Below are 27,041 nucleotides of genomic sequence, written 5' to 3'. Positions count from 1 at the left end.
ATTTAATTTTGTTGCTATTATAAATGTCTTTTTTAAAAATATAATTTTTAGTAGTCATTCGTGGTACATAGGAACATAACTGATTCCTATAGATTGATTTTCAATCCAATAAACTTGAATTCTCTTATTAGCTCTGATAGTTTTCCTGTATATTTGATTGGATTTTCTGTATTGACAGTGATATTGTCTGTGAGTAGTGGAAATTTTAATCTTTAGAACTTATTTATTTTGTTTTACTATGTTCTCTAGAACCTGAAGAAAATTTTGAACACAAACAGTGATAAAATTCATCCTAGAAACATCCCTGATTATTTTTTTCTCTTACTCTAAAGCCTGTTTTGTCTGATACTAATTTAACCACACAGCTTACTTGTAATTGCCTTCCCCTAGTTTTTCTTTTCCTTCCTTTGACTTTTCATCTTTGGTATCCTTATACCCTTATGTGTGTTTCTTGTTAATAACACATATCTGGATTATGTTCTTTATCCAATTTGATTAACCACTGTCTTTTTTAAAATATAGTTTTATTGGGATATAATTTGTAGAACCATAAAATGCTCCTATTTAAGTTTACTTTTCATTTTTTTGTGGTGAATTTATAGAATTGTGAAAGCATCACCAAAATCTAGTTTTAGAGCATTTTCTTTTCCCCTAAAAGATCCCGGTCGGCTGTTACAGCTAGTGCTGCAATGTACGTTCACAGACAAAGCTCGTGTGGACATAGCTTTCATTTCTTTAGGAAAATGCCAGGCAGTCCATTTGCTGGGTCTGATGGCAAGTTTATGTTTCACTTTTTGAGAAACTGCAAATTGTTGTATGAAGTGAAGGCGCCGTGTTACATTCCCATCAGCAACATAGGAGGGGGTCTTGTTTCTCCACGTTCTCCAACATTTGTAATTGTCTGTCATCTTGGAGGTAGCCATTCAAGTATTTATGAAATAGTATCTCATCGTGGTTTTAACTGGAATTTCTCAATGACTCATGATACCGAAGACCTTTTCATGTGTTTATTCACCATTCATATACCTTTGGTGAAATATCTATTCAGATATATTCTCCATTTTAAAAATGAGGTTGTTGTCTTATTATTGAGTTGTTAGTTCTATGTTTTAAAATAAGTCCTTTGTAAATGATATGGTTTGCAAATATTTCCTCAGAGTAGGTGGCTTTTTCTTTTTCATCTTAATGGTGCCTTTTCAAGAATATTGTACTTTTGATGTTATATATTCAAGAGCTCTTTGCCTAACAGAAGGTCACGCAGAAAGTCCCGGAAGGTCCTGTGTTTTCCAATCCTTCTCTTTGGCTGATGACTTTAGTCCATCTGTTTTTGTTTTTTTCCTGTCAGATTAGTTTTTAGATCTATCCTTTACCTTTTTTATTCTTTAGTGTCATCTTGTCAGCAGTGAGAGGATTTGTGAGTTGGAAGGATGTTCATAGTATTACAAAAAGACAATAATATAAAAGGATAATAATATTATCCTTTTCCCTCTTGTTCTCTCACAAGTGGACAGCATGGGTTTTTCAGAGGCCACATGACTGATACTGAAGGCAGAACAAGATATGAGGATCCGTTTCTCTTCCCTTAAGTCATATTTAAGGAGATTGGCAGAAATGTGAAACAATGACACCCTTACTAGTTTTGGAAAATATATTTTTCATATGAATGTAATATGGAAGAGGCTTGTTTTGTTTTCCCCAGTGACTTACAACACTGCAGGGTCCTGAGGCCAAGGTGTTTGAGAATTGCTGCCTGACTCGTGTGTAGTGCAGAGTGCGCTTTTTGTGTGTGTGTGTTTGAGTCCTGCTCAGCACGACATGTTCTTTGGTATGAGGGCCCAGAGCTTTCTTCCCTTTCTGGAACATCAGCCATGATCTCTTCCAGCAGTGTCTTCCCCTCGCCCCGCATTCTAGTCTTCCAGCCTGTTTACACCCTCTTGTGCTGTCTTCTGTACTTCTCTGTCTCTGTGGTAGTTTTCATTTCTGGGTTTCTGTAATACCCCCGGAGTGATTCTTTGCATCTGGTTTGAAATTTGTTAACTTATCATTTGTTTTTTCATCATTTTTTCTCTCTTTGTTGAGGTGTAATTGACAAATTTAAAAAGTATATATTTAAGGGGTGTGCGGGATGGCTTTATATACATATACCTTGTGAAAGAATTACCACAATCAAGCTAATCCATCCGGGCGCCTGGGTGGCTCAGTTGGTTAAGCAACTGCCTTCGGCTCAGGTCATGATCCTGGAGTCCCGGGATCGAGCCCCGCATCGGGCTCCCTGCTCAGCAGGGAGTCTGCTTCTCCCCTGACCCTCCCCCCTCTCATGCTCTCTCTATCTCAAATAAATAAATAAAATCTTAAAAAAAAAAAAAAAGCTAATCCATCCATTACCTCACATAGTTACCTTTTGTGTGTGTGTGTGTGTGTGTGATGAGAATTATTCCTCATTAGCGGAGCTGTATCAAATATGTTGTTTAATTGTTCCACTTGATTTTTGATGACTGTAGATTCATTTTTAGAAATAATATTTGGTTCTTATGAAAATCTGGTTGGTTGGTAGTGTTCTCTTTTGCAGCCTTAAGAAGACTCTATCCCTACCAGTATGTGGGCATCTAAGCTTTTGGTTCCTGAGATGAGCAAAGGCCACCTCTTCTAAACTTCCTTCCCAGTGATAGAACAGTGTCAGCTCATGTGCTGGTCACTATTCTTTCCAGACCTGCAAAGATTTCCCCAGTTCTTTGAAAGGGCTCATGAGACTCCAAAGGGCATACTTACGTGAGGCTTTTACTTAAAGGCAGAGATTGCGGTATAATAAGAGAAAAAGAATGCAGCAAACATCTGAAGTCCTAGACATCTTAAGAGCAAGATGTCCAGTGCTCCTATTCACTCCTACATGAACTGCACCATGTCTCCAGGTTGAACCGCAGGATCAATATGAGAAATCATGGCTTTGTGAAAGTTTAAAGAGAAGCTTTCAGGGAGGCCTTTCAGGTAATCAAGCCAAGTTTATCAAAGCAGGTAGGCCACCTGCAAAAGCTAGGTAAAGAAGCTGACTCTGGAAGTTACCAGGGAACCGAAAATAGGACATAAAATAGTATATCCTGAATAGTGCCTCTTAAATCCCACTGCCCTGATCTTGACTCAGAGTAAAAACCAGACATGCACACTTCTCTTGAGATAAGCTCAGAGCTTTTCCATTCCATCTGAAAGTCAACTTGATCTCCACAAGGTCTCTCTTTCCTTTGGTTCCTGGAAGTTTCTTTTACTTTCATATGAGCTCAGTTATACAATTAAAGGCATGATTGTTGTATTTTATACAGAATTTGTAGGTGATTTTTAATAGGGGGCATTCCAAGTTGTCTTGGTGTTACTTAAATCAATAATCCTCCATTATTTTTAATAATGGGAGTGACCGAAATTCATTGGGTTTACTATAATCCCAGTGGGCTACAACCCTTTTCTGAACCTGCACACTTTTTTTTTAAAGATTTTATTTTTAAGTAATCTCTACACCCAGTGTGGGGCTCAAACTCACAACCCTGAGATCAAGCATTATATGCTCTACTGACAGAGCCAGCCAGGCAGCCCTGAATCTGCAGTCTTTATTGTGTGTCTTCTCTCCACGGTTACTAGATCCTGTTTCTTATACTTTAGGCCACTGGCTGGATTGCTACACAAAAGAACTGTTTGCCATCTTACTTCATCTATTTTACTGAATGTCCTGTTAGTAGAACTTGTCTCAATTATGCCTGTTTCCTTTTTTGGGGCGGGGGGGGGGGGTCCTTGTAACTAGAACAGCTCCTTCGGTGCCTCCGCAGTCTCTTGCCTTCATAGACCACCACTGCTGATATTTGATTCATTGAGTACACTTTATAACAGAGAATTTAAAAATTAAAATTTCAATGAAAGCAAAGAGCATATTTTGATCTGTTTTTTTTTCCTGTATGAAACAAATATTTTTCTTCAGTAATTTATATTGTTGGAATTAAAAATTCTACTAACAAAGAGAGATCCCTCCACATAAATATGGAAATAAGACTGATTTCTTGTTAAATAAGCATAAGAGAGAACATGCATGTAGGTAGGTCATAAAGACTATAGAGCCAGGATAAAATTCAATTCAATTCTACACAATTCAGTTCTACACAATTCATATAGCAAAGCATGTATAAAGTTCACTTGGGGCTTGAGATAACTATTTGTTTAGTTAATTGACCTCCTCCGAAAGAATATGAAAACTTCTTTTATCTTCCCAAGAAACTAGTGGTTACACCTGGCACTGTGCACCTAAAGATCAGAGGAGGGAGTGAATGGCAACATTTTTTCCTACACTTTCACTGTCATGCCTGAGCCTCACAATTACCCAGTGAAGGAAGAAATTACCCCATTTCACAGACCGCAAAGACCCCCAAAGTTTGAAGTGACATGTTCCAGAACATGCAGTCAGTTGGTGTAGTGTTATGACTCTCCTCCCTCCCTCCCTTCCTTTCTCCCTCCCTCCCTCCTTCCCTCCCTACCCCCCTCCCTCTCTTCCCTCCTTCCTTCCTTCTTCTTTTCTCTTGAAACAATAAGTTGGAGGTTATTTTTTTCACATCAAAGTAGCACACAGGGATGTAAGATTGTTAAAATATTGCATTTGGCCACTCTTCCACTCTTTAGTTTTCTTTTATATCTTTTGTTCTCATTTTATTCTATATAGTTAAGTTCATTATAATTTTCTATACATGACTAAGCTTTTAAATTACTGCAACATGTTCAAGTCTCTCTCTCATTATTGGGGAAGCGGAATTTTCCTGGAGGGGAAATTATAATTAACTTGATTACCTTTTATCCAGAAAGTAAACGAAAATAATATAGAATTGTTTTCCAAGTCAGGTTTTTAAATAAAACTTTCCTACCATTGATTAAAGTGAGTAAGATGTTAAGTGTGCTTTGAACTCTGTATTATTTTTATAAATATTCAAAATTATTTTCTTTATAATTTTATCAGGAATTTTTTTTGGTGCTCATTGATTCTTTATTCTATGCATTATATATACATATATACATATTCTATACCTTACATATACATATAATCTAGAATATGTCAAGCAGAGATTTTGAGTGATGAGTCTACAACAACAAATAAAGGAAGGCTCAGCTTTCAAAGAACTTGTACTTCTTTGGGAGAGAGAGATAATATACAATTAAATATATTTTAGGTACAATACTCTGCAGTTACAGCTGTGCAACATAAGAGAAATTTAGATAAATTCTCAAGTTTTGTACAACATTGCTGCAGGCATATTGGTTTATCACTCTTAAGGGAACCCGCAATGGAGTCCAGTACCCTCTCTAATAATAGCAATTATTAAGTGCTTTTTCTTATTACCATACACACGTGCAACTCTGAAACACAAATCTGATAATGTCATTTCCACAATAAACTCCACAGTGGCTTCTTGTATCCTAGAACACTCTTCTCAAGCTTTTCCACCAAAGTACCTCAGTGAGGAAAGGATACAATGAAGGGTATGATAACCAAGGCTCGAATGATTGTTGAAGACTGTGAAAGTACTTAAATCTTGTATTTTGATATAAATATGCCAGCAGATTTATACTCTATACATAATATGCTTACTTTAAAATAATATTTTATTTATAATTATATAGTATAAGGAGAAAACTTAACCATCATTGATTCGTGGGTACAATGCTGGTGAATTTTGCCTATTAGTTTTAGAAAATTGAATTGAAAGTTGGTATATTATTTTCATTTCAGTTTAATTTTGATTCTCAGATTTTGTATTGCAATATTGTATTGATCTTTATTACCCCAGTTGAGTAACATTCTTGATAAGGGAAGATATGTGTGACATAATGCTCCTTTCAAATACAAAGATTTTACTTTATCCTCTTTAGCTGTTAGAAAAAAGACCTTCAAGATAATTTATATTCTTTAGCATAGCAGTGTTGTTTGAACTAGCTTAGTAATAAAGATAAAAAGAAGGAAGAGGTGTTGGAAGAATATTAAGAATACTGGAATAGTTCACAGAAGGAAGTGTTCTAGAAAATAGGGACACTCTGTTGCTGGATGAAGTGGGGAGACACTGGGGCCCTAGGGCCTGGACCCAGCTGGACCTGAAGGAGTCACCGAAGGTTCTTGGGCTTGTCATGAGAAGGGATTCAAGGACAGACATGCAGCACAGTGGATGAATAACAGAAGCACTAGTGTTTATTAAAGTGAAAAGTACACTCTCGAAATATGACAGCAGGTGAGCTCAAGAGAGCCAGTGAGCTGCTCTCCCTGGGGGTTGGGTTTCTATCTTTTATTGACAGTTGTTAGTAGGGAGTGGAATATTGATTACTTGGGGTGGGGAAAGAGTTTCTGGCTCTTTCTTCCTAATTTGGTCAGGGGTTTCCTGTCATGGCACCCACCATCCTGGGCCTGTCTGGTTTGATCTGACTTCTTGTAGAGTGCTGCCAGGATAGGCCTTGGATTTTCCAATAGCTGGCCATGACTTCCTCATTGCTGACCCCCCGAGTATCCTGTTAGAACTTAATTGCTTACTCTAACAGCTCTAGAGTCCCTCAAGAAACAACCAGAGTTTGGTTGGATCCAGAATTTTCTTTTTCTGCTTCTGTTTTTTATGTTCTCTGATAATTAGCTTCATTCACTCTGGCTGATTCATGTGGCAGAGAACAATTACCAGCAGTCTGGGGTCAGACACTGATATGTTAGTGAAGTAAAAAGGTCTTTAGCACCTGCTTCAATTAAAAAATTCTTGGGGAAGGGCTCTGACTGTTCTCGCTTGGGTTATATGCTCAACCCTGGATGAATGACAATGGTCATAGGCTGTGCGATTGATCATGTCTTAGGGTGTATGATTGGCCCTTGAGGACCTATGTGTTTGACATGAAGTGGAACAAAATATTCTACCCCCAAATATGCCTCTTTGGTATACTGACTTTTTGAGGCTGATTATTTTTAAGAAGGAGCAGATCCCGGAGAAGCTCTGAAAACCGGGTAGAAGTTACTCTTTTGTAAGAGACATTTACATATATAATGGATAGCTCCATTTATAAAGGTGTCTCCATCTCTGTACCAGAAAAGGAAGGTGACTAAATCTTTAGAAACTCTTATCAATAGAGAAGGCAGTGACTTAATCTGAATAACAACCATACCTTTGTTTATTGTGCTTCTCTGGCAACCCCCCATAAATGGTCTCTGCTCCCTGTACCCCCAACATTTTCTTCTGTCTTTAGCTGGAGATGGTATTTGGGGTGGTGGCTTGGACATTTTGGGGAATTACTCAGTTTCTCCTGGATATGTCCCATTGTATACAGAAGGCATGTGTGTTATTAAACTTCTTTTCATTTTTCTCCTGTTAATCTGTCTTTTATTTTGGGGGTCTCAGCCATGAACCTAGACGGGTAGAAGAAAAATTATTCTTCCTCCCTGAACAACACATCAGTAAAGGTCCTTAGACTAAATCAATGCAGGAATGTAAGTAACACTCACTTGGCTATGGTTTGTAGGATTAGAAGAAAACAAGAGCATAGAGAAGAAATTCAGTTAGGAAGCTACTGAGATTTGTTGGCAACTTACAAGATGAATGACACAAAGTTGTGATTAAAAGTTGACTCTTGACAGTGAACCTTGATGTGACACATGCCATAGGTGTCTCAACTGTAGGTCACATCTCTAACACTCTGTCTCTCCATATGACCTAATATTTAGTAATTAGGACTTTGACATAATTTAGAGGGAAAAAAAATAAAAGACTGTATATTTATTTTTAAGATTTTTTATTTTATTTTTGACAGAAAGAGAGAGTGTACAATCAGGGGAAGCAGCAGGCAGAGGGAGAGGGAGAAGCAGGCTCCCCGCTCAGCAGGGAGCCCAACGCGGGGCTTGATCCCAGGACTCTGGGATCACGACCTGAGCCGAAGGCAGACGCTTAACTGTCTGAGCCACCTAGGCACCCAAAAGACTATATTTAGTATTTATCCTAAGATTTAAGAACATAGATTTTGTATTTTTTTCTTTTGCAATAGGAAATAAGGTATTCTTTCATTCTCATTCAATAATAATACAAAATATGAAGATGATACTCTTGCCACTGACTTTCCCTGTATCAAGTTTGTTTTTTGTTCCTCACAGCAGGAGATTTGTGCTGAGCTGATAGAACTTGCTGAGGCTGTTTAATTTGTTTTAGTTAACAGAAAATAGCATCTACTAAGTTCTTTGCTGTGCACCAGAACGATACAGACAGAGCTGATTAAGACACAAAGGTGAATAAGACACAATGCTAGTTCCTTGTAGTCAATGACGTAAAATGTATATAAATAATTACAGTCCAAGATACTTGATTAGCACTTTAAGGTAAAAACAGAATAAAACTTAAAATACTCTATGCTAATACTGAGGAAACAAAATTATTTCATCTTAAGGTATTAAGAAGGATGTAAGGGAGCCCTGTAGGAATAAATAGGACTCAAATAATAAAGGAAATTTGGGGAAGGCATGCAAAACTGAGTTAGCAGTTTTAACAGAGCTTAACTTTTTTTTTTTTTTTAAAGATTTTATTTATTTATCAGAGAGAGACACAGCGAGAGAGGGAACACAAGCAGAGGGAGTGGGAGAGGGAGAAGCAGGCTTCCCGCCAAGCAGGGAGCCCGATGCAGGACTCAATCCCAGGACCCTGGGACCATGACCCGAGCTGAAGGCAGACGCTCAACGACTGAGCCACCCAGGCGCCCCCAGAGCTTAACTTTTAATTCATGCAAGTAACCTTTCACAAGGAAATAAATATATTTTGGACTTATACACAAGACCCTATCATCTGATATATATAGATCACACAGGAGGCTAAGTGAATGAGTGTGAATGGGTAGATAGAACTCTACCTCACTCCCAAAAAACTAGAGATATGAGAGATAAATGAACTATGCTCTGCTCTTTCTTAGTTAATTATCACCATCTCTATCAGTTTTAAAGTTTTCTAATGTGCAAACAAGACTCAAACTAATATCTCATTTCAAATGGTGTTCAATCATGTAAATCTCTTTCATTTTTTGCTTTTATTCGCATAGCGGTGTCCAGTGACTATAATGAGAGAGCATTTTTTCAACTATTCAAATGTCATTTATTTAAGAAGCAAAATTTTGCATAATACACCTACAAAAGATCATATAGATAAATAATTCAAGGAATATTTATGAGTTTATTCATTTGTTTTGCAAGCCTTCCTTCTCGGTAGGTGAATTAATGTGCAAATTAAATATTCATGAGCCAATTTGTGTTATTGGCTTATTTTGTGATATCCAGATGTTATTTTTTTTCCTTCTTTGTATTCAGTAATGATCATTTGAGATTCAAATGCAAACACTAGGCATGGTTGTCATACCTATGTATCATTAAAAATGAATAATAAGGCACCATAAGAAAAAGCATTTTACTTATTGCTTTCTTTTCAATTTCAATAAGACAATACCATTGGAAATGTTACTTTCTACTTTAGAATAATTTTGTATCTACAACATCTATGCTTATGAAGGCAGCATTTTATAACGCGGTAGTTTTAAAACTTTTTGGTCTCAGAATCCCTTTACATGCTTGTAAGTTATTGAAAACCTCAAAGAAAACCCAAAGAATTTTTTTTTCCTGTGGTATAACTAATAATTTTGGCTGTATTAGAATCACAGACCTGTACCTCTGAAACAGATAGTACATTATACGTTAAAAAAAAAAAAAAGAAGATAGTAGAAAGGGAAAAATGAAGGGGGGAGGAATCGGAGGGGGAGAGCAACCATGAGAGACTATGCACTCTGAGAAACAAACTGAGGGTTCTGGGGGGGTGGGGGGATGGGTTAGCCTGGTGATGTGTATTAAAGAGGGCATGTATTGAATGGATCACTGGGTGTTATACACAAACAATGAATCATGGCACACTACATCAAAAACTAACGATGTAATGTATGGTGATTGATGTAACATAATAAAATAAAATTTAAAAGAAGAAGTTAGATTTCAAAGAGAAAAAATATTAAATTTAAAATATTTATCAATTTATTTTAAAATAATAGTTATTATATTAATGATCATATATATTAACATTAATAACATTGTTTTATAAAATTAATCCTATTTTCCAAGACCAAAATAAAACTTGTACCACCATTCACTTGTCAACCCACCAGACTGGCTTCTGTTCTTAATATTTCATTGTGACTTGTTTTCGCAAGGACAAACAATATTCTCTATACTGCCAAATCCAACAAGTACTCCTTGCCCTTACATTCTTATATTACTGGTTTTCTCTGTTGCATCTGAGGAAAATAGTTATATATGTGTGTGTGTGTGTACATATATATTTTGCTTTAAACAATTGTTTTTTAAAAAACTTAAAATAAGAAAAATGCCTTTACTCACATACTTATCATTTCTAACATTCTTCATTCCTTTGTGTAGAGCCAAGTTTTTTAAAAATCTTTTTTTCATTTTTTTTTTTTTTTTTTTTTAGCTTGAAGAACATCCTTAATGTATCTTGTGGTACTGTCAACAAAGTCCCCTTTGTTTGTGATGGAGAATGTGACACAAAATTCTAGTTAGTGTCTGGTTAATGTCTGCTTGTTTTCTTTCAGTACTTTAAAGAAGTCTTATTTTTTTGTTTGTTTGTTTATTTATAGCACAAGTGGAGGGAGGAGCAGAGGGAGAGAGAGAGAGACTCTCAAGCAGACTCTGAGCTGAAACCAAGAGTCAGATCCTAACTGACTGAGCCACCCAGGCACCCCTAAAGAAGTCTTTTCATTGCTTTCTGACTTACACTATTTCTGATGAGAAATCTAGTCATTTTTTTTTATTAACATTAGTCCCCTGTACATAATAAATCTTTTCTTGGCTGTTTTAAATTTTTTTAAATAGCTGCTTTCAGCAATTTGATATATGTATTCAGGGTATGGTTTTCTTTCTGTTTATTCACCTTGGGATTTGTAGAGCATTCTGGGATCTGTGTGTTTATAATGTTGATCAAATTTGGAAATTTTTTTAGCCATTATTTCTTCACATATTTTTCTGCATCTCCTCTCTTTCTGGAACTCAAGTTAAGGATATATTAAATTACATTATCTTGCTGCACACATCACTAGATTCTGGTCATATTTTTCCAGTATTTTTTCTCCCTGTGCTTCAGTTTGGATAGTTTTTACTGCCCTTTCTTCAAATCCATTAGTCTTATCTTTTTTTCCTATAACCTCTAATCTTCTATTAGGCCAAGCTAGTGAATTTTTCATTTCAGTTATTTTTTTTCAGCCCTAGAAATTCTATTTAATTTAGTTTTATTGTCTCCATTTATCTTTTTATTATGTGCATGTCTTCTTTAAATCCTTGAATATATTTGTAGCAGATTTTTTAAAAGTCTTTACCTGCTTATTTCATCATCTCTGTCGTTTCTGGTTCTGTTTCTAGTCACTGATTTTTTTCTTGGTTGCAAGTCACATTTTTTTCTACTTCTTTGTATGTTTTATAATTTTTATTGCATGCTGGACATTGTGAATTTTTTGTTATTTTGAATTTAGATGTCATCCTTCAAAGAATGTCGAGTTTTGTTAGGTAGTTAATTTACTTGTGGGTCACTGTTATCCTTTTAAGGATCCTTGTTTTTAAGCATTATTAGGTCTAGATCAACTTTTTTTCCTAGGGCTATTTTTAAAAGTAAGAAATCATTCTCTTTGTCCAGTCTAATAGGCAATAATTTTATAATTTTAATTTTCAAAATACTAATAATGTATTATCAATTAATTTGTGAATTATTAAAATTTGAAGTTTATTAAAGTCACATTTACATGCCATTTCTTGATTCTTTTGACATTCATAATTTTTTCACTTCCCTAATGTCTATTTTTAATTTTTTTCTTTTATTTCTTGTTTGCAATCTTCATAGTATCTTCAGTTCAAACTTTGGTGATTTGGCCTGGCTGGAAGGGACTGATTGATTCCAGATTATATAACCTGATAAATACTAATAACCCTTAATTCCTAAAAATATCAGAAAGTTAGTTGGTTTAATTACCAGTTGTTCCATATGTATTTCATTCAGCTACTAGATTAAGTTGTCTCCAAATAACTACTATTCATAAGGAAGTAGGGGTTATTTAGCTGTTTTATGGTTTACAAAACTGGGATAACTTGAGGTTTGCCTTGATTTTCCAAGGCTGCTATAAGTCAGTTAGCATAGATGTTATAGATCTGGTTCAGGCCAGATTATATTAAACCCTGTGAGATTCAACTTGGAATTATTTGTCCCTATTGGTCCATATTCTAAAATCATTCTTCGGGGCACCTGGCTGGCTCAGTCGGTTAAGCGTCTGATGCTTGGTTTCAGCTCAGGTCATGATCTCAGGTTCATGGGATTGAGCCCCACGTTGGGCTCTGCACTCAGCAGGGAATCTGCTTCTCTCCCTCTCCTTTTGCCCCTCCCCCTGCTCCCATACTCTCTCTCAAAAATAAATAAGCAAATCTTAAAAAAAATCATTCTTCATAATGTAGGCTTTGAGAAAATGTGGGAGCTTTTGAGAAAAAATATAAATTACATGTGTCAACAAATAGGATGTGGAGATACGAATGGCAATTCAATTCCCTCATTGTAGGGAGCCATTTAGAAAGGCCTCAATGAACTCAGATAATTGAAAGAATTAATGCTGAAAGCAAAGCATCGGTGTTGCTTTACATGTTAATATTTTGTGTTCAAGTAAAAGCATACATTACTTGAAAACAATTTCAAATTTTGATAACATCACAGGGTCTATTTACTAAGTCACTGGGTAGGCAGGAATAGTTAGTATGTTATGTTGTTTCAGCAAAATGAAGAGATTAAGGTTGGAAGATCTAGTTTTTGGTCTGGGGTCAAAACTCTGCCCTGACAGTTGCTACTTGTACTTTTTTTTTTTTTTTTAAAGATTTTATTTATTTATTTGAGAGAGAGAGAATGAGAGACAGAGAGCACGAGAGGGAAGAGGGCAGAGGGGGAAGCAGACACCCCGCTGAGCAGGGAGCCCGATGTGGACTCCATCCCGGGACTCCAGGATCATGACCTGAGCTGAAGGCCGTCGCTTAACCAACTGAGCCACCCAGGCGCCCTGCTACTTGTACTTTGTTGGGCAAACTCTCTTAAGTTTTCTGTAGGTTTCTATACTGTGGATATTTTGTTAGAATTATATATCTGTATAATGCAAATGGTGATTTACAAGAACAAAACAAAACTTTTTTTCAACTTTAAAGATCAAGCTAATAAAAGAAAGATATCCTGTAGTTATCCACAATAACTACAAAGAACAATATATGGTTTTGAGTATATTATATGATTGTGATCTTTTCTCCTTCCAATATGTATAAACAATAAGTTTGCAAGTGCTTATGGGAAAATGAAGGTGAAATGAAAGATGAAAGAATCACATGAATGTAAAAGACCAGATGAAAGCATGAGAGATTTTCTCTGTACTTTGTGTATTTAGAATATCATGCTTCATGGTATTGTTGAAAACAATTTCTCAGAGATGAAAAGAAATTTTCCCAGAAGACATCAGTGATTTACAAAAACAGATGAAGTCAAACCACACAAAGTAAACACGTATCAATGTCTCTGGGTGTTTATCGAGTTATCATGTCTTTCTGTCCCACAGCTTTAGCTGTTTACTCTATCTTGAAATTTATCTTTCTTTTGAACCCATATAATCAGAAATTATGTGGAAAGAAAGGCTAATAAATATGACCTAGGTGAAGGGAATGATGGAACCCTTCTTTGGATATTACAGTGTGACTACACATCATATAAATGTGTAAACCATTACATGATATTAAGCACTGTGAAAGTGTATAAGGAATTGAATTATACTTTTTTTCACCTTCAAAGTTTATACAATCTAAAGTATCTAGAGTATCGACATAGGTAAGTTAAGAAATAAGAAAATATTAGGTAACAATTGTCACAATCTTGTATGTTTAACATGTTGAAATACCAAACATTTTTTATATCATGGTCCAAATATAATTTCTTCCACTTTGGTAGCTAATAGGTGCACAAATGTGGGCAAGGTGAATAACCTTTTTGTGCTTCCCTTTCCTTATCTGAAAATGAGTGTCATAGTATCTGCACATGGCGTAGATTGTTAATGCTTCCCAATATCCATCTCATCTTTGTATTAGTAACGCTAAACCTCCTCTTCTCTGCTCACCTCTTTCCTCCCTTATATACCAAGTGTTAGCAGGGACAATGTCCATCCAGCAGGAGACTATAGTTTCTATCCTAACCTCCTAGCAGCTCCGTGTGGCTATGTCAGCTCTCTGGTCATGTGACTAAATTCTGGCCAATAAGATGTGCACAAGTTCTAGATCACACCTTAAGTGATGGTCTAATTTCTCTTGTTTCCCTTTCCCCCATTCCTTGGTTTAGAATTCAGATACAGTGCTAACGAGCTAGCTTTGTGAATGAAAAGTGGGTGAAAGCAACAGTATTGACCTGTGCTGTCCAGTTCAGCGGTTACCAGCCTCGTGCGGCTGGTCAACACTTAAAATGTGGTTATTAATTTTTGAACTTAATTTTTTTATTTGGCTTTAATGAATTCAAATTTAAAAACTGATACTCTAGTTATCAAAGAACTTTTAAAAAAATTTTATTTATTTACTTGAAAGAGAGAGAGAGAGGGAGAGAGAGCATGACCTGGGGGAGAGAGAGAGGGAGAAGCAGACTCCCTGCTGAGCAGGGAGCCCGATGCGGGGCTTGATCCCAGGACCCGGAGGTCACGACCTGAGCTGAAGGCAGACGCTTAAATGACTGAGCCACCCAGGCGCCCCTCAAAGAACTTTTTAAGTATGTTTGAAACACACATAAATTAATCTTTTTTTATCTGTTTTTTTTTTCAAATGAAGCTTTTATGAAATCTAAATATGGACTAAGTATTTCCCAATTTACATGTAATTAAACATCCACTTAACATCTAATTGAGATGCAATGCATGTTTGAATTATAATATTTTGTGTATAATAGGTTAAACTGAATGAATTTTTAAACATAATTTCACCTGTTTCTATTTTTTTAAATGTGATTAATAGAAAATTAAAAATTACACATGTTATTCCTTACATATATGTCTCAGAGAGCACTGGTCTAGGGGATGGGAGAGTCACAAGATAGAAGGAACCCTGGTCTTTGGATGACCTCATGGACAGAATAATACAACTGCCCTGAGCCATTTACCAGTTTAGAATTCTATGTAGGAGAGCAATAAATCTTCTAATTGGCTTAAGTTACCATTTTTGTTTCTGTTAAAGCAGCCATATATGGTTTTAACTAATAAACTACTTCATAGAGTTTGGGAACAACTAAAGGAGTTAATTCTCATTAAGGTTTAGAACAGATTGTGCCTCAGACTAAAGGCTCAATGCCTATAAATTATTATCGTTATTAAATCTCTCAGTTTCAATGACATTTTCTACCCCCTTATAATTCTGTATCATTTTATGTGTTTGTATAATATAGTGCCATCATCACTATCAATTTCATCCATTTTTAAAAAGATTTTATTTATTTATTTGAGAGAGAGCAAGAAAGAGAGAGAGAGAGAAGGAACAGAGGGAGGGGCAGAGAGAGAGGGAGAAGCAGACTCCCCACTGAGCAGGGAGCCCAACGTGGGCTCGAACCCAGGACTCCAGGATCATGGCCTGAGTGGAAGGTAGACACTTAACCAACCCAGGAGCCCCTCAATTTCATGTATTTGAATTAGAATGCACTTTGGAAAATTTCTCAGAAGGCATATGTTCCTTTTCTATAATCTGTTAATCTCAAAGATGATAAACAGCTCTTGCTCAGAGTTTTACTAATATATGTATTACATTCAACCACCATCCCTTCACCATTGTTTCTACAACCATAAGGAAAACACAGTCATGTCACTGCATATCTCAAACCCTTCTCTGGTTTTCTCTTATTTCTTTTGCTCTAAGGATAAGCACCAAACACATTCATGTGCCCTTCCCACCTCCCCAGGATTGCTTCTCCCTGTTGGTTTTCTGGGCTGTCCTATAGTGTGGTTTTCTCTTATTTCTTCAATTGACATCTCAATATCCTGTGCATTTGTTTGATTCTTCCTTGAATACGTCTCTTCTCTCAGCACGTAGTTAAATCATACTAATCCTACATGTTTTAGCTCACATGTTGTCCTCTTTAGAGAGGACTTCCATGTTCGTCTCCTGCTAAATGTTCACAGAGCACCTTGATGGCACCTTCCTGTACCACCCTGTCCCATGTCTCTTCTAGAATCTATGATTATCATCCTTGTTATAAATGTAGCACTTTTTCCCTTATTAAAATATGACACTTTTCTGTCCATTACTCACTTTTCTGCTAAGTTGTAACTTCCTTACGGGCAGTATTGAATGTACATTTGGTACTTCCCCTCCCACATCAAAACAGAACTTCTTTTTTTTCTTTAATGTAAGCTCTATACCCAACTTGGGGCTTGAACTCACAACCCCGAGATCAAGAGTCGCATGCTCTACTGACTGAGCCAGCCAGGTGCCCCAAGACACAACTTCTAATAAATGTATTAAGCTGCCAAATAAACTATACAAAAATTGACCAATATTTGGTGTGATAATTCAGAGAAAAATAAAGATCACTTCAGCTCACTGATGGAGGTAAGAAAATATCTATGGAGCTACTAAGATGTGAGTTGGAACTTCTCAGATGGAATTCAGGATACGGTTAAGAGAGTGGATTGTAGAACCAGAATAGCTGGGATTGAGTCTTGGATCTGCCAGTTAGTAGCTATGTGATTCTTAGCAAATAACATGAATTCTCAGTGCTTTAGGTTCTTCATCTGTAAAATGGAGTAAGTAAACAGCAGTGTTATAAGGTTTCAGGGAGAATTAAATGAGTTCATACAAATTTAGCTTGGAAGAATGCTTGGCACATAGAAGTACTTGATAAATATGCATTAAATGTAACTTTTGGATTAGAAGAAAGGAAGAAGGAAGGCATTTAAAACAGATGAAATTTTACAAAATATAATGAGGGGAAGTAAGAAAAAGAGTGAATGAACTTACTTTTGAGATGCAGAAAATTTCTATAAATGCATACTAAGAGGTGAACACAAGGAAAGAGTCAGTAAAGGACTTTATCAAATAGTGGTTGGGAAGCAGTGCACTCTTTTGGTCAGAGCAAGTGGCATTCTCAAAATGATTTTTTGTTTGTTTTTGTCTGTCAGGATTGCCAGAGAAAAGAGTGGCATAAAGAATTAATATTAGAAGACCTTAAGAGGCATTATCTCAATACCACAAAGCCATGAGTAAGTATTAGTACCATGCACATTTTATTGATGGCAGAACTGAGGTAAGGAGACATGCCAAAATCATAGACTTTCTATGAAGTTTCAACATATGAAAAATATTTAGCACAGTACAAAATACAGCAAGGGTCCAGTGAAAGAAATCTGTAGGTGTTAATATTAGTATCAATCATAAGAGGGGAGTATTGTCCTCTTTTTCCCCTTTGTAATCCTATATAATGCCGTGTAATATAAGAAAGCTTTCACATGCTTTGGAGAGACAAATTGTGGGTTTTAATTTTAATTTACTAGTGTTTACAAACGTATAAAATTAGGGTAAGGTGAAAGAAACAACAACATTAATTTCCCTTTGGGCTGGGGAGGGTTTTGGCCCGAGCATGTCTACAGATAAAAATCTAATTGCCGGGCGCCTGGGTGGCTCAGTTGGTTGAGCGACTGCCTTCGGCTCAGGTCATGATCCTGGAGTCCCTGGATCGGGTCCCGCATCGGGCTCCCTGCTCGGCAGGGAGTCTGCTTCTCCCTCCGACCCTCTCCCCTTTCATGCTCTCTCTCTCTCAGTCTCTCTCTTTCAAATAAATAAATAAAAATCTTTATAAAAAAATAAATAAAAAAAAATAAAAATCTAATTGCCAACATGAGGACATGAAAGGAAGAACTGAGTGATAGCTAGAGAGTAATTTATGGCTCAAAACCCATTTCCTCAGAATTGGGATTGTTTGAGTCTTGAACATCGAGTGCCGCTGGCTATTATGTGTGAGAAAGGAAGGGCAGGTGAGGAGCTTCGGGGATGAACTTGGAATGGGAGGGATGACACCCTGCACAAGTAGTGGGCGATCTTGGGTGGACCAGTTGACGGAGCTGAGGGTGAGTCTAGGAGTCCTGAGAAGGGTTCATCTTTGCAGAATGAAAATAATGGGACAATCTTCCTTAATGGATGTCATGACACTATTAGAGCAAAGAAGTTCTGCAGATCATTCAAAGAAATGGAAAGACAGCTGTGGACTCCTTGCGGTTTATTTTTTCTATTTTCCCACATATATGCCACTTCTACCATCATCAGTTAGTTCCACTGGAAAGCAATGGAAGGGGGAAATGGTTTTCAAATCATCAAATATATATATTTTTGTTTGTTACAGGCTCTAAGTGGACTCCTTAATGAGGAAAAAGCTGCAGTAATGTCTCAAATTGGGTTGAAAGTTGTAAATGGCTTTTGATAAACCACAATGTTTTTTTCATTATTATTAGAATAAATTAAGAGTTACTTAATCATTTTATAAATTGCACCCAAATGCCTAGGATAGAAGATAATGTATTCCAGGTGAATTTCTTATGTGAATCATCAGTGTTTTCCTGCTCTTTCATTAACATGCTTAAACTTGCTTAATAAAGAAAAATGATGTTGACCAGCATATTATTTAATAGTTGTAAATCCCAAGGAATAAGTGGACATTTGATTAATTCTGGAGAAAATTTGCAGAATTTTCTGCAGAATGCAGAAAATTTGCGTACTTGGAAATGAGGCTCAGAAGTGAAGACCATTATGTATTTTTGGATTATTTAAAATGTTAAGGTTGTCAGGCAGCTGGTGGCTTAGTCAGTTAAGCGGAAACCTTCAGCTCAGGTCATGATCTCAGGGTCCTGGGCAGACTGAGGGTTCTAGAGGGGAGGGGGGTGGGAGGATGGGTTAGCCTGGTGGTGGGTATTGAGGAGGGCACATTCTGCATGGAGCACTGGGTGTTATGCACAAACAATGAATCATGGAACACTACATCTAAAACTAATGATGTAATGTAGGAGATTAACATAAGAATAAAAAAAAATTTGTTTCTTTATCTGCATACTGGCAAAATGGGATTATGTTGTAGGATTATTGTGAGGATTAAAATGTGTGCAAGGCACTTAGAGCTCTTAATATATAGTAGCCATTATTACATATATTAAATGTTAGTAGCAGGATCTTATTATGAAGTGGGCATTGTTATTTATAATTAAACATGGTAGATCTTAATTACTAAATTCCTAATCCTGTACACTAAACTGATATGAAACTAACAACCACAGATTGTATCATTTGTTCTCTATATGGTTATAAAAGAGCTTACATAATTTCAGTAGAATTAATGCTTCTCTCCAGTTTATACCTACCCTTCAGAGATCACATGTGGATGTAAATAAGAATTTCAATGATTATGAATTTCTTGAAAGCATCTATTTTTAGATAAAAGCACTAAATACATATTATCAGCATGCTTTAATAACCACAAAATACTTCCTTTTTAAACTTAGATAAGGAACAGATGAGAAAAAAAATCTGGTCATGCTTTTCAATCAACTGAGAAAAATGCAACAAAAGATGTTCAGACAGACAATGTAATGACTAATTTATCAAATGCTTATGCTTCAGGTATGGATATTGGTAACAAATGTTATTTGTTTCATTCTTTTTTGTCATCTACATATTTATTGAAGCAATTGTAATTTCTTTAAGATTTGATGCTTTAACTGTTTTTTTTTTTTTTTTTTTTTTTTTTTTTTTTTTTTTTTAGAGAGAGAGAGAGAACATGCAGGGAGGGGCAGAGGGAGAGGGAAAGAGAGAATCTCAAGCAGCCTCCATGCCCAGCATGGAGCCTGACTCAGGGCTGGATCTCAGAACCCTGAGATCATGACCTGAGCTGAAACCAAGAATCAGCCGCTTAACTGACTGAGCCACCCAGGCACCCCTCGATGCTTTAATTTACTTTTAAACGTACAATTACCAGCTCATTTTTTGACTAGACAATATAATAAGGTCCACCTGGGGCATCTTGATGGTTCAATTACTCCAATGACATTAATCTAAAATGGCTTTTTTTTTTTTTTTTTTTTGGTGACAATTGTTATCCAGTGGGACTTTGAATGAAAATTATAAGTAAGATTTGGACAAATGCTACTTGTTATTTGACATGGCCTTTTAATATCTTTAATCTCCAATGAGCAAAACTCTATCTCCAGTGGTGATTTTCTTTGGTATTCTAGTTACTGACCTGGCTGTTTATCTCTCTTTTTTTTTTTTCCTCTAGATTTGTTGCCATCCAAGGATGGTAAAGATTTAACAAAATGTTTTTTGGTACAAGTGGTAAATATTCTTCTGCATTACATCAAAAAAAGTTTTGATGTTAAGGGTAAAATACTGGACTTTCATTATCCTCATCAACTTCTTGAAGGTTTGGATGGGTTTAACTTGGAACTGTCTGACCTCCCAGAATCTTTGGAGCAGTTACTTGGTGACTGAACAGATGCCTTAAAATACGGTGTTACAACAGGTAATTTTCAAACTGATGCTCCTGAACTGGAGACGGATTGAATAGTCTTAGGTTTGTGTATATGTTGAAAATGGTCCAGTTTTACTCATTTTTATTTAAAACATTGGTGTTATCACATATGAATTGTTTATTAATTAACAAGAAAAGTAAATAAAACGGTTTTGGTTTGGGGAGTTATATCCCAATGGCAACTAAATGTTCCATTTTAACTTATTTTCACTTCTCTATTTCGTTTGGTCATATTTATTATTGATGCTCAATTGATTATCCTTTTACATCAATAAAATATAGAGAGATAAAAAATTATATATGTATAAATATGTATATATACATCCTATATTTTAGAAATTGTGTTTTCTGATTAGCTTTATTGTAACTTTATTCTTAACCACTTAGAGCAATGATACTTCCAGGAGTTAACACTGTTTCAATAGGCTCTATGGAACTCTATTTCTAAAATCTTAACTGTTTACTAAATAATGTATTGGAAACAACATAATCTTTGGAAAGAGACACACACAAAAAGGGTTCAACTACAACCTATATCCCTGGGTTTATTATTCATTTCTTACTATGTGATCTGTGAAAATATTTCATGTATATTTTAATAATTAGAAATCATTTGTGTATGATGACTAGCCTAGTATTTGATAGACATCAAATAGACACTTAAAATAATGTATTTTTGACATCCCAGAAACTTTCAGCATCACAAATATTTTATCTTCAGACCAAACTGATCAACCATGCCAACAAGCAAAAATGACTTATATTTAAGAATGCTCATTTCTGCCTTAATTTTAATACCTAAACCCCCCAAAAAGTATACTCATTTTGACATTTATCTTATATAAACCGGATATCCTTTGAGAGACACTATGCAATGTTACCATTTAAAGTCCTAGGAAAGTCATGGGGAATTTCTCACAGAATTTTAATCATTTATAAAAAGACATACCACAAAATAAAATGCTTAATATGATTTCAATTATATTTATACTTTAAACTCTGTGTGAAAATGTATATATACACACATATAAAACTACCTATTTATAAAAATACATTCTTAAGTTATACCTTCCAAATGTATTTATTATAAATATTGAGATAGCTATGTAGATAATTTCTTTACATATATGCATAAAAATTACTCTTCTGTATTTATCACTTTCTATTCTATGCATTTCTCTAACATATAGTATATTTACAACTAGAAAAATATTATTGAATAAGGCAAAAAGAAAGCCTCATAGGATTCCGAAATAAAAGGCATGTTTTAAGACTAAGTTCAACCATACAAAGTAAATGTGAAGTTGAAATAAGTTTTCGTTAGAAATAAAAATAGCAAAAGAAGTTCTGAAAAACAGCAGGGCAGTGGGGAAGCACTCTGACAGATGTAAATCAAGATCTTTTTCCTTCCCTTATTCAGCATTGCAAATGTAGATGAATCTCTAGGGGCCCTTTCCCTGCATTTGCATTTCCCAGGATCAAGCACAGAGGGAAAAGGCAAAGATGCTGAGAAAGCGAAAAGTTAATAATAGAAAGAAGCACTTGTAACAGCCACAACTTCCAGGCATTCCATTCCTTTCGATTTAAGGAACACTGACTGAGCACCTATGTGTTAAAACTATGCAGGCGCTATGGGAAGAGGGGCACTGCAAGCCAGGGAAAATGACCCGAGGGAAAAGAGGTTTGCAGAGAGTTGTGATGCATGTCATCCTTGAGCTATGTTGTCAAAGAAGTGCAAAGGAGCTAAGGAGGAAATTAATTTAAACTGAGTTGAATATAGAATGTTCACTGTGGCAACTAATGCTGGGTGATTCTTTATTAATATAAGTCTTCAAAAACTCATTGTAAATATCAGTCCAAAAAAACGTGGAAGCAGCTTTTGAGAAAAAATTATTTAATTTGATTTTGGTCGTCCCTTCCCCACTCACTGAGGTGGTTTCATGCATCCCAGCCTGGGTCTTTCTACTTTAGACCCAGGATGGGTTCCTGCCCCTCAAGCTTATGAGCTCTTCCTCAACTCCCTGGCTTCTCACAAGCTATCCTCCTACCCATGATGCGTCTCCTCCACTCTCTGTCTGGAAGCTAACTTTAGATCTTGCTTGAAAAATCACTTCCTACAGGAAGCCTTCTCTAACGATTGCTTCTCCTGCTCCCCTGACCGCCTTAGGCCCTCAAGGAATGGTCTTATGGTCTTATAACATGCCCATCTTTTCCTTTGTGGTGCTTTTCACAATTGCAGTTAAACACATTGGTGTTTTCTTCCACTGGTCAGTAAGATCTGCACAGTAGTGGCTCTGTCCACCTTGTTTCCTGCTGTGTTCCCCCGTGTCGAGTACCGTCCCTGCCTATGATAGCTCTCAGTAGTATTTATTGAATGAAATAATTCGTTTATGTGTGCTTGATCCCTGAATATTTGTTACCTGAGAAACTGCTAGAAAATCGAAACGCTTTTTAGCCCTGTGTTTTTATTTTGGCTCATTTGTAGTTTTGTCTTTTTTCTAGGACATCCTCGCTTTTTTAACCAGCTCTCCAGTGGGCTAGATGTGGTCGGACTCGCCGAGGAATGGTTGACCGCCACTGCCAATACCAACATGTGGGTATCCTTCTGGGCCTCAGAGACATGCGTAAACAAGAGTGAAGATGTAGATTGTATATTTTTGCTGGATACGATGATTGCCGTATCAAAAACAAATAGTCCATACCATGAGAGAAATGCAAATAAGCTGCTCCATGTTCTCTGGGTTTATCCAGTCCTCTGGACAGTCTCTAGAAACTTTCAGGATCTGAATTCCTTGGTAAGGAGTAAAGGTCAGTTAATTAGTCTGGGTTATTGGTGTGCAGACTGTGAGTCCAGTTCTAGGGTTGGAATCGTTTAAACACTACTCCAAAGAGCCCACAGCATACAGTAGTCTAAAAGACATGCACAAGTGTATGGGAAGTTGCCTGAATATAAATTAGAACCCGAATCTGATCAAAGGTGAAGAAAGTAAACTTCTAAAGGAAATCTATACCCAACTCCAGTGTGATTCTTTAAAAATTTGACCTTTGCCATAGCAAAACTGTTGGTCACATAAAAATTAGATCGACTGCCTCAGTGTTTTGAAGTACAGTTAATTTTAGGGCAATATTTTTCAAGGTTAAAAGGACAGGGAAATGATTGGGTATGAAATTGAAAGGAACAGTCTGTGTCAAATGTTAATATAATTTAACTAGCAATCAAAAGAGAGAGCTGGTAGGAATTTAAACTTTAAAACCAAGAACTAAATGTTTACGAGGAGAGACTGCTTTGCGATGTGGAAAGTAAGGTTTACTTTAACTGTTTAGTTATCTTTGGGTCTTTAATGATGCATGGCTCATAGTAGTAATTAGCATTTTGTAGGTATGAAATGCAAACATAAATGGCTTATACAAGCTACTGCTGTTTTTAATTTTCATTGCTTGATTATGGCCTTTGAAATATGCACAGAGTAATGTTACTTAAAAAAAACTTTATCTTTGGAGAGAATATGTTTCTTTGCTCTATAAATGATGACAGAAAACTCAATTTATAAATCTTACTCCATTGTTTAGAATCCCACCGTTATGAGACTTAATCATTCTCTATTGAGGAAAATAAAGAAGAAGAGTAGAAAGAACACATGGGAGATGCAGAGAGAAAGGATTTCAGAGAGTGTCCTTGACCTTCAGTTTCTTCCTTTTTAATGAATGGAGATCTCTTAATATACCCTGACACAGTGGGATCATGCGAGGTGGAAATAAGGAGAACCCGATTCCAGTCCTAATTCTACCCTCTGCAGTGCTGGGAAGTTTAGTGAGTCTCTGTTGTCGGAGAATAATAATGCCTACTCCATGGCACAGAGATAGAATCAGAAAGGTAATGTAGAAGTTGAAGTTGGCATACCATGTGCTGGCGGAAATGAGCCGGTTGAAATATCAGTGTATACGGCTTGCTTCTTACTTTGTTTCTCTTAGAACTAGAGTCTTAATTCTCAGAGGCAATGGGTTTCCTTACTGGGTCTCTGTGTGGGGCCCTCTGGGCAAGAGCTTATGCGTAACCACTTTATCAGGCCACGCCATCCTGAAGAACAGGGTTGAGGAAAGATGAAGGGAGTCAGGACAGGGCAGAAGAGCAACATAAGGGAGATGGTAGACCTGTTCATACCATTAGTACAAGCAGAAGCGAATGCTTCATCATCTGGGATGCAGTGCCCTCTTGTAAATGACTGCTCCAGAGGGCAGTCCATCTGTAGGGAACAAGGGGAAAGAACTGATTTTCAACCAGCTCTCTTATGGCCAAAGGACTGCACTATGGGATGTTAACTCCCCCATGGTTGGGCATTCTTGGGGCTCCCAGAAGATTCCATGACTTGCCATGGCTGGATGCAAAAGGCGACCCCCGGGCTGTAGGTCAGTGCCTGCCTTGTAGGTGGGAAGTGATTCTCTGTTGGGTTGTGAGTGTGTCTGAGTGAAAGTGGTCACAGCTGTGGCTGGGCCTGAATCCTGTCCAGAGGCTTTAGAGACAGAGGAAGCTGAGAGCATCTCAAGTGGCACATAAACGGTGTCCGATACTGGGGTATCTCTATCTAAGAACACTTACAGGGGTCTTTAAAAGGTGTTTGAGGGGCGCCTGGGTGGCTCAGTTCGTTAAGCAACTGCCTTCGGCTCAGGTCATGATTCTGGAGTCCTGGGATCGAGCCCCGCATCGGGCTCCCAGCTCAGTGCGGAGCCTGCTTCTCCCTCTGACCCTCTCCCCTCCCATGCTGTTTCTCTGTCTCTCTCTCTTTCTCTCAAATAAATAAAATCTTTAAAAAAAAATGTGTTTGAGGACAAATAAAAGAATTTCTTGAAAATAACCAAACCAACTCTGATTTCAGAATGCACAGTAAGTACTTCATTGCTTATTGTATATGGTATGCATAGACAAAAGCTGATAGCCTTTTTAATCTTAGCTGCTTCTTTTTGTGGAAGGGACTCTAATCTCATGGTGTGACTCAGAGGAGAGTGAGTCCCCATTGCCATGCTCTCTGAATTCTTGTTCATGAATCCCATGCTGTTCTTGCCTTGTACCATCTACTTGCTTCGAGCTGTTACTGAAAACATAATAGTTTTTAGCCTTTTTTTGGTGTGCTTGTCCAAAGTGCTATCTTTAGGTAGAAAATCTTTATCAATCAATTTTGAGAAAAGGCTTTTTCTACCTATTTCATGTTCTGCACAATATTGTCTGTAGCTCTAGATCTCTTTCTGACTTGCAATATATGTATATATATATATATGGGCATTTTCTGGCCATAAACAGTATTGTGTATGTGCTAAGGGTAGGGTTTACTTTCAAGATTACTTTTGGTGTGAAAGAAATTCCCAGTTACTGCACAAAACAATGGAGTCCATGATACTTTCCTTGTAGAACTTTGTAGAACTAATATACTCTTAATCTGGAAGGGGCGATTTAGAGCATATAAGTTTTAACTATTTCTTCTACAATCTTCTATAGAACCAAAAAATGTGTATAACCTTATCTCACATGATTTATTCCATTTTATATGATTCACAGTAGAAATCTATGTATATAATATAGGTTTACCTATGAAGTAGCTCCAGTATTTACTGTCATCGAAACAGTTCTTCTTAAGAAAATGTATGAAATTATTGGCTGGCAAGAAACAGAAGCAGAAGGAATATTTGCACCTGATAAGAAAAAGCAAGAAATCATTTCTCTAAACTAAATAAAATACATATTAGGAGACATTCAAAATATATTTCAGTGAATGCTATTATTTTTAAGAGATAAATGTTCACGAGCCATTGTGTTAGTTATAACTATAAACAAAATTTCCATAAATCTAAAAGTTATGAATTTTGGTGTTTGACATTTCTCGCAACACTTTCAAGGAAAGACAGTTTTAAAATAATGTTGGTGCAGGATGCCTGGGTGGCTCAGTCAGTTAAGCGTCTGCCTTTGGCTCAGGTCATGATCCCAAGGTTCTGAGATCGAGTCCCATATAGGGCTCCTTGCTCAGTGGAGAGCCTGCTTCTCCCTCCGCCTGCCACTCCCCCTACTTGTGCTCTCTCTCTAATAAATAAATAAAATCTTTAAATAAAAAAATAAAATAATGGTGATTTGGCACCATTTTAGTTTCAGAAAGCTCTCAGATTGTCATGATTTCAATAAATATTTCTGATTGTTGAAATTAAGTTAATGTTACTATTTCTTTTGCATAGGTGGAAGTATATCCAACCTCTATGGTGTGTTAGTAGCCCGTTATAAGCAATATCCAGAGATAAAAAGACAAGGCATGACCGCACTCCTGTGCATTGTGTTATTTGTTTCTGAACAAGTAAGTATCAAGTCTAGATTTTTCCAACTTTTAAGAGCCTTCTGGGATAAACTGTAAAGTAATTGGAAGTCAGAAT

The 27,041-nt window shown here is 36.5% G+C and overlaps 1 protein-coding gene across 1 annotated transcript in view; it reads left to right on the top strand.

The window, feature by feature from the left end:
• LOC123853227 (glutamate decarboxylase 1-like) overlaps window positions 1-27,041 on the top strand; it is a 54,248-nt gene that overhangs the window by 6,398 nt on the left and 20,809 nt on the right. Inside the window, 4 exon segments of the mRNA XM_045887936.1 lie at window positions 20,379-20,621; window positions 23,133-23,223; window positions 26,206-26,316; window positions 26,848-26,965. Of these exon segments, the coding sequence (XP_045743892.1) occupies window positions 20,379-20,621; window positions 23,133-23,223; window positions 26,206-26,316; window positions 26,848-26,965 (563 nt within the window).

Source organism: Mirounga angustirostris, unplaced genomic scaffold (assembly GCF_029215605.1).
Source record: "Mirounga angustirostris isolate CCGP_5_RB_7025 unplaced genomic scaffold, mMirAng1.0.hap1 SCAF_14, whole genome shotgun sequence".
Lineage (NCBI taxonomy): Eukaryota > Metazoa > Chordata > Mammalia > Carnivora > Phocidae > Mirounga > Mirounga angustirostris.
Note: the sequence above shows the minus strand (reverse complement) of the source record. Positions and strands in the feature narration are given on the sequence as shown.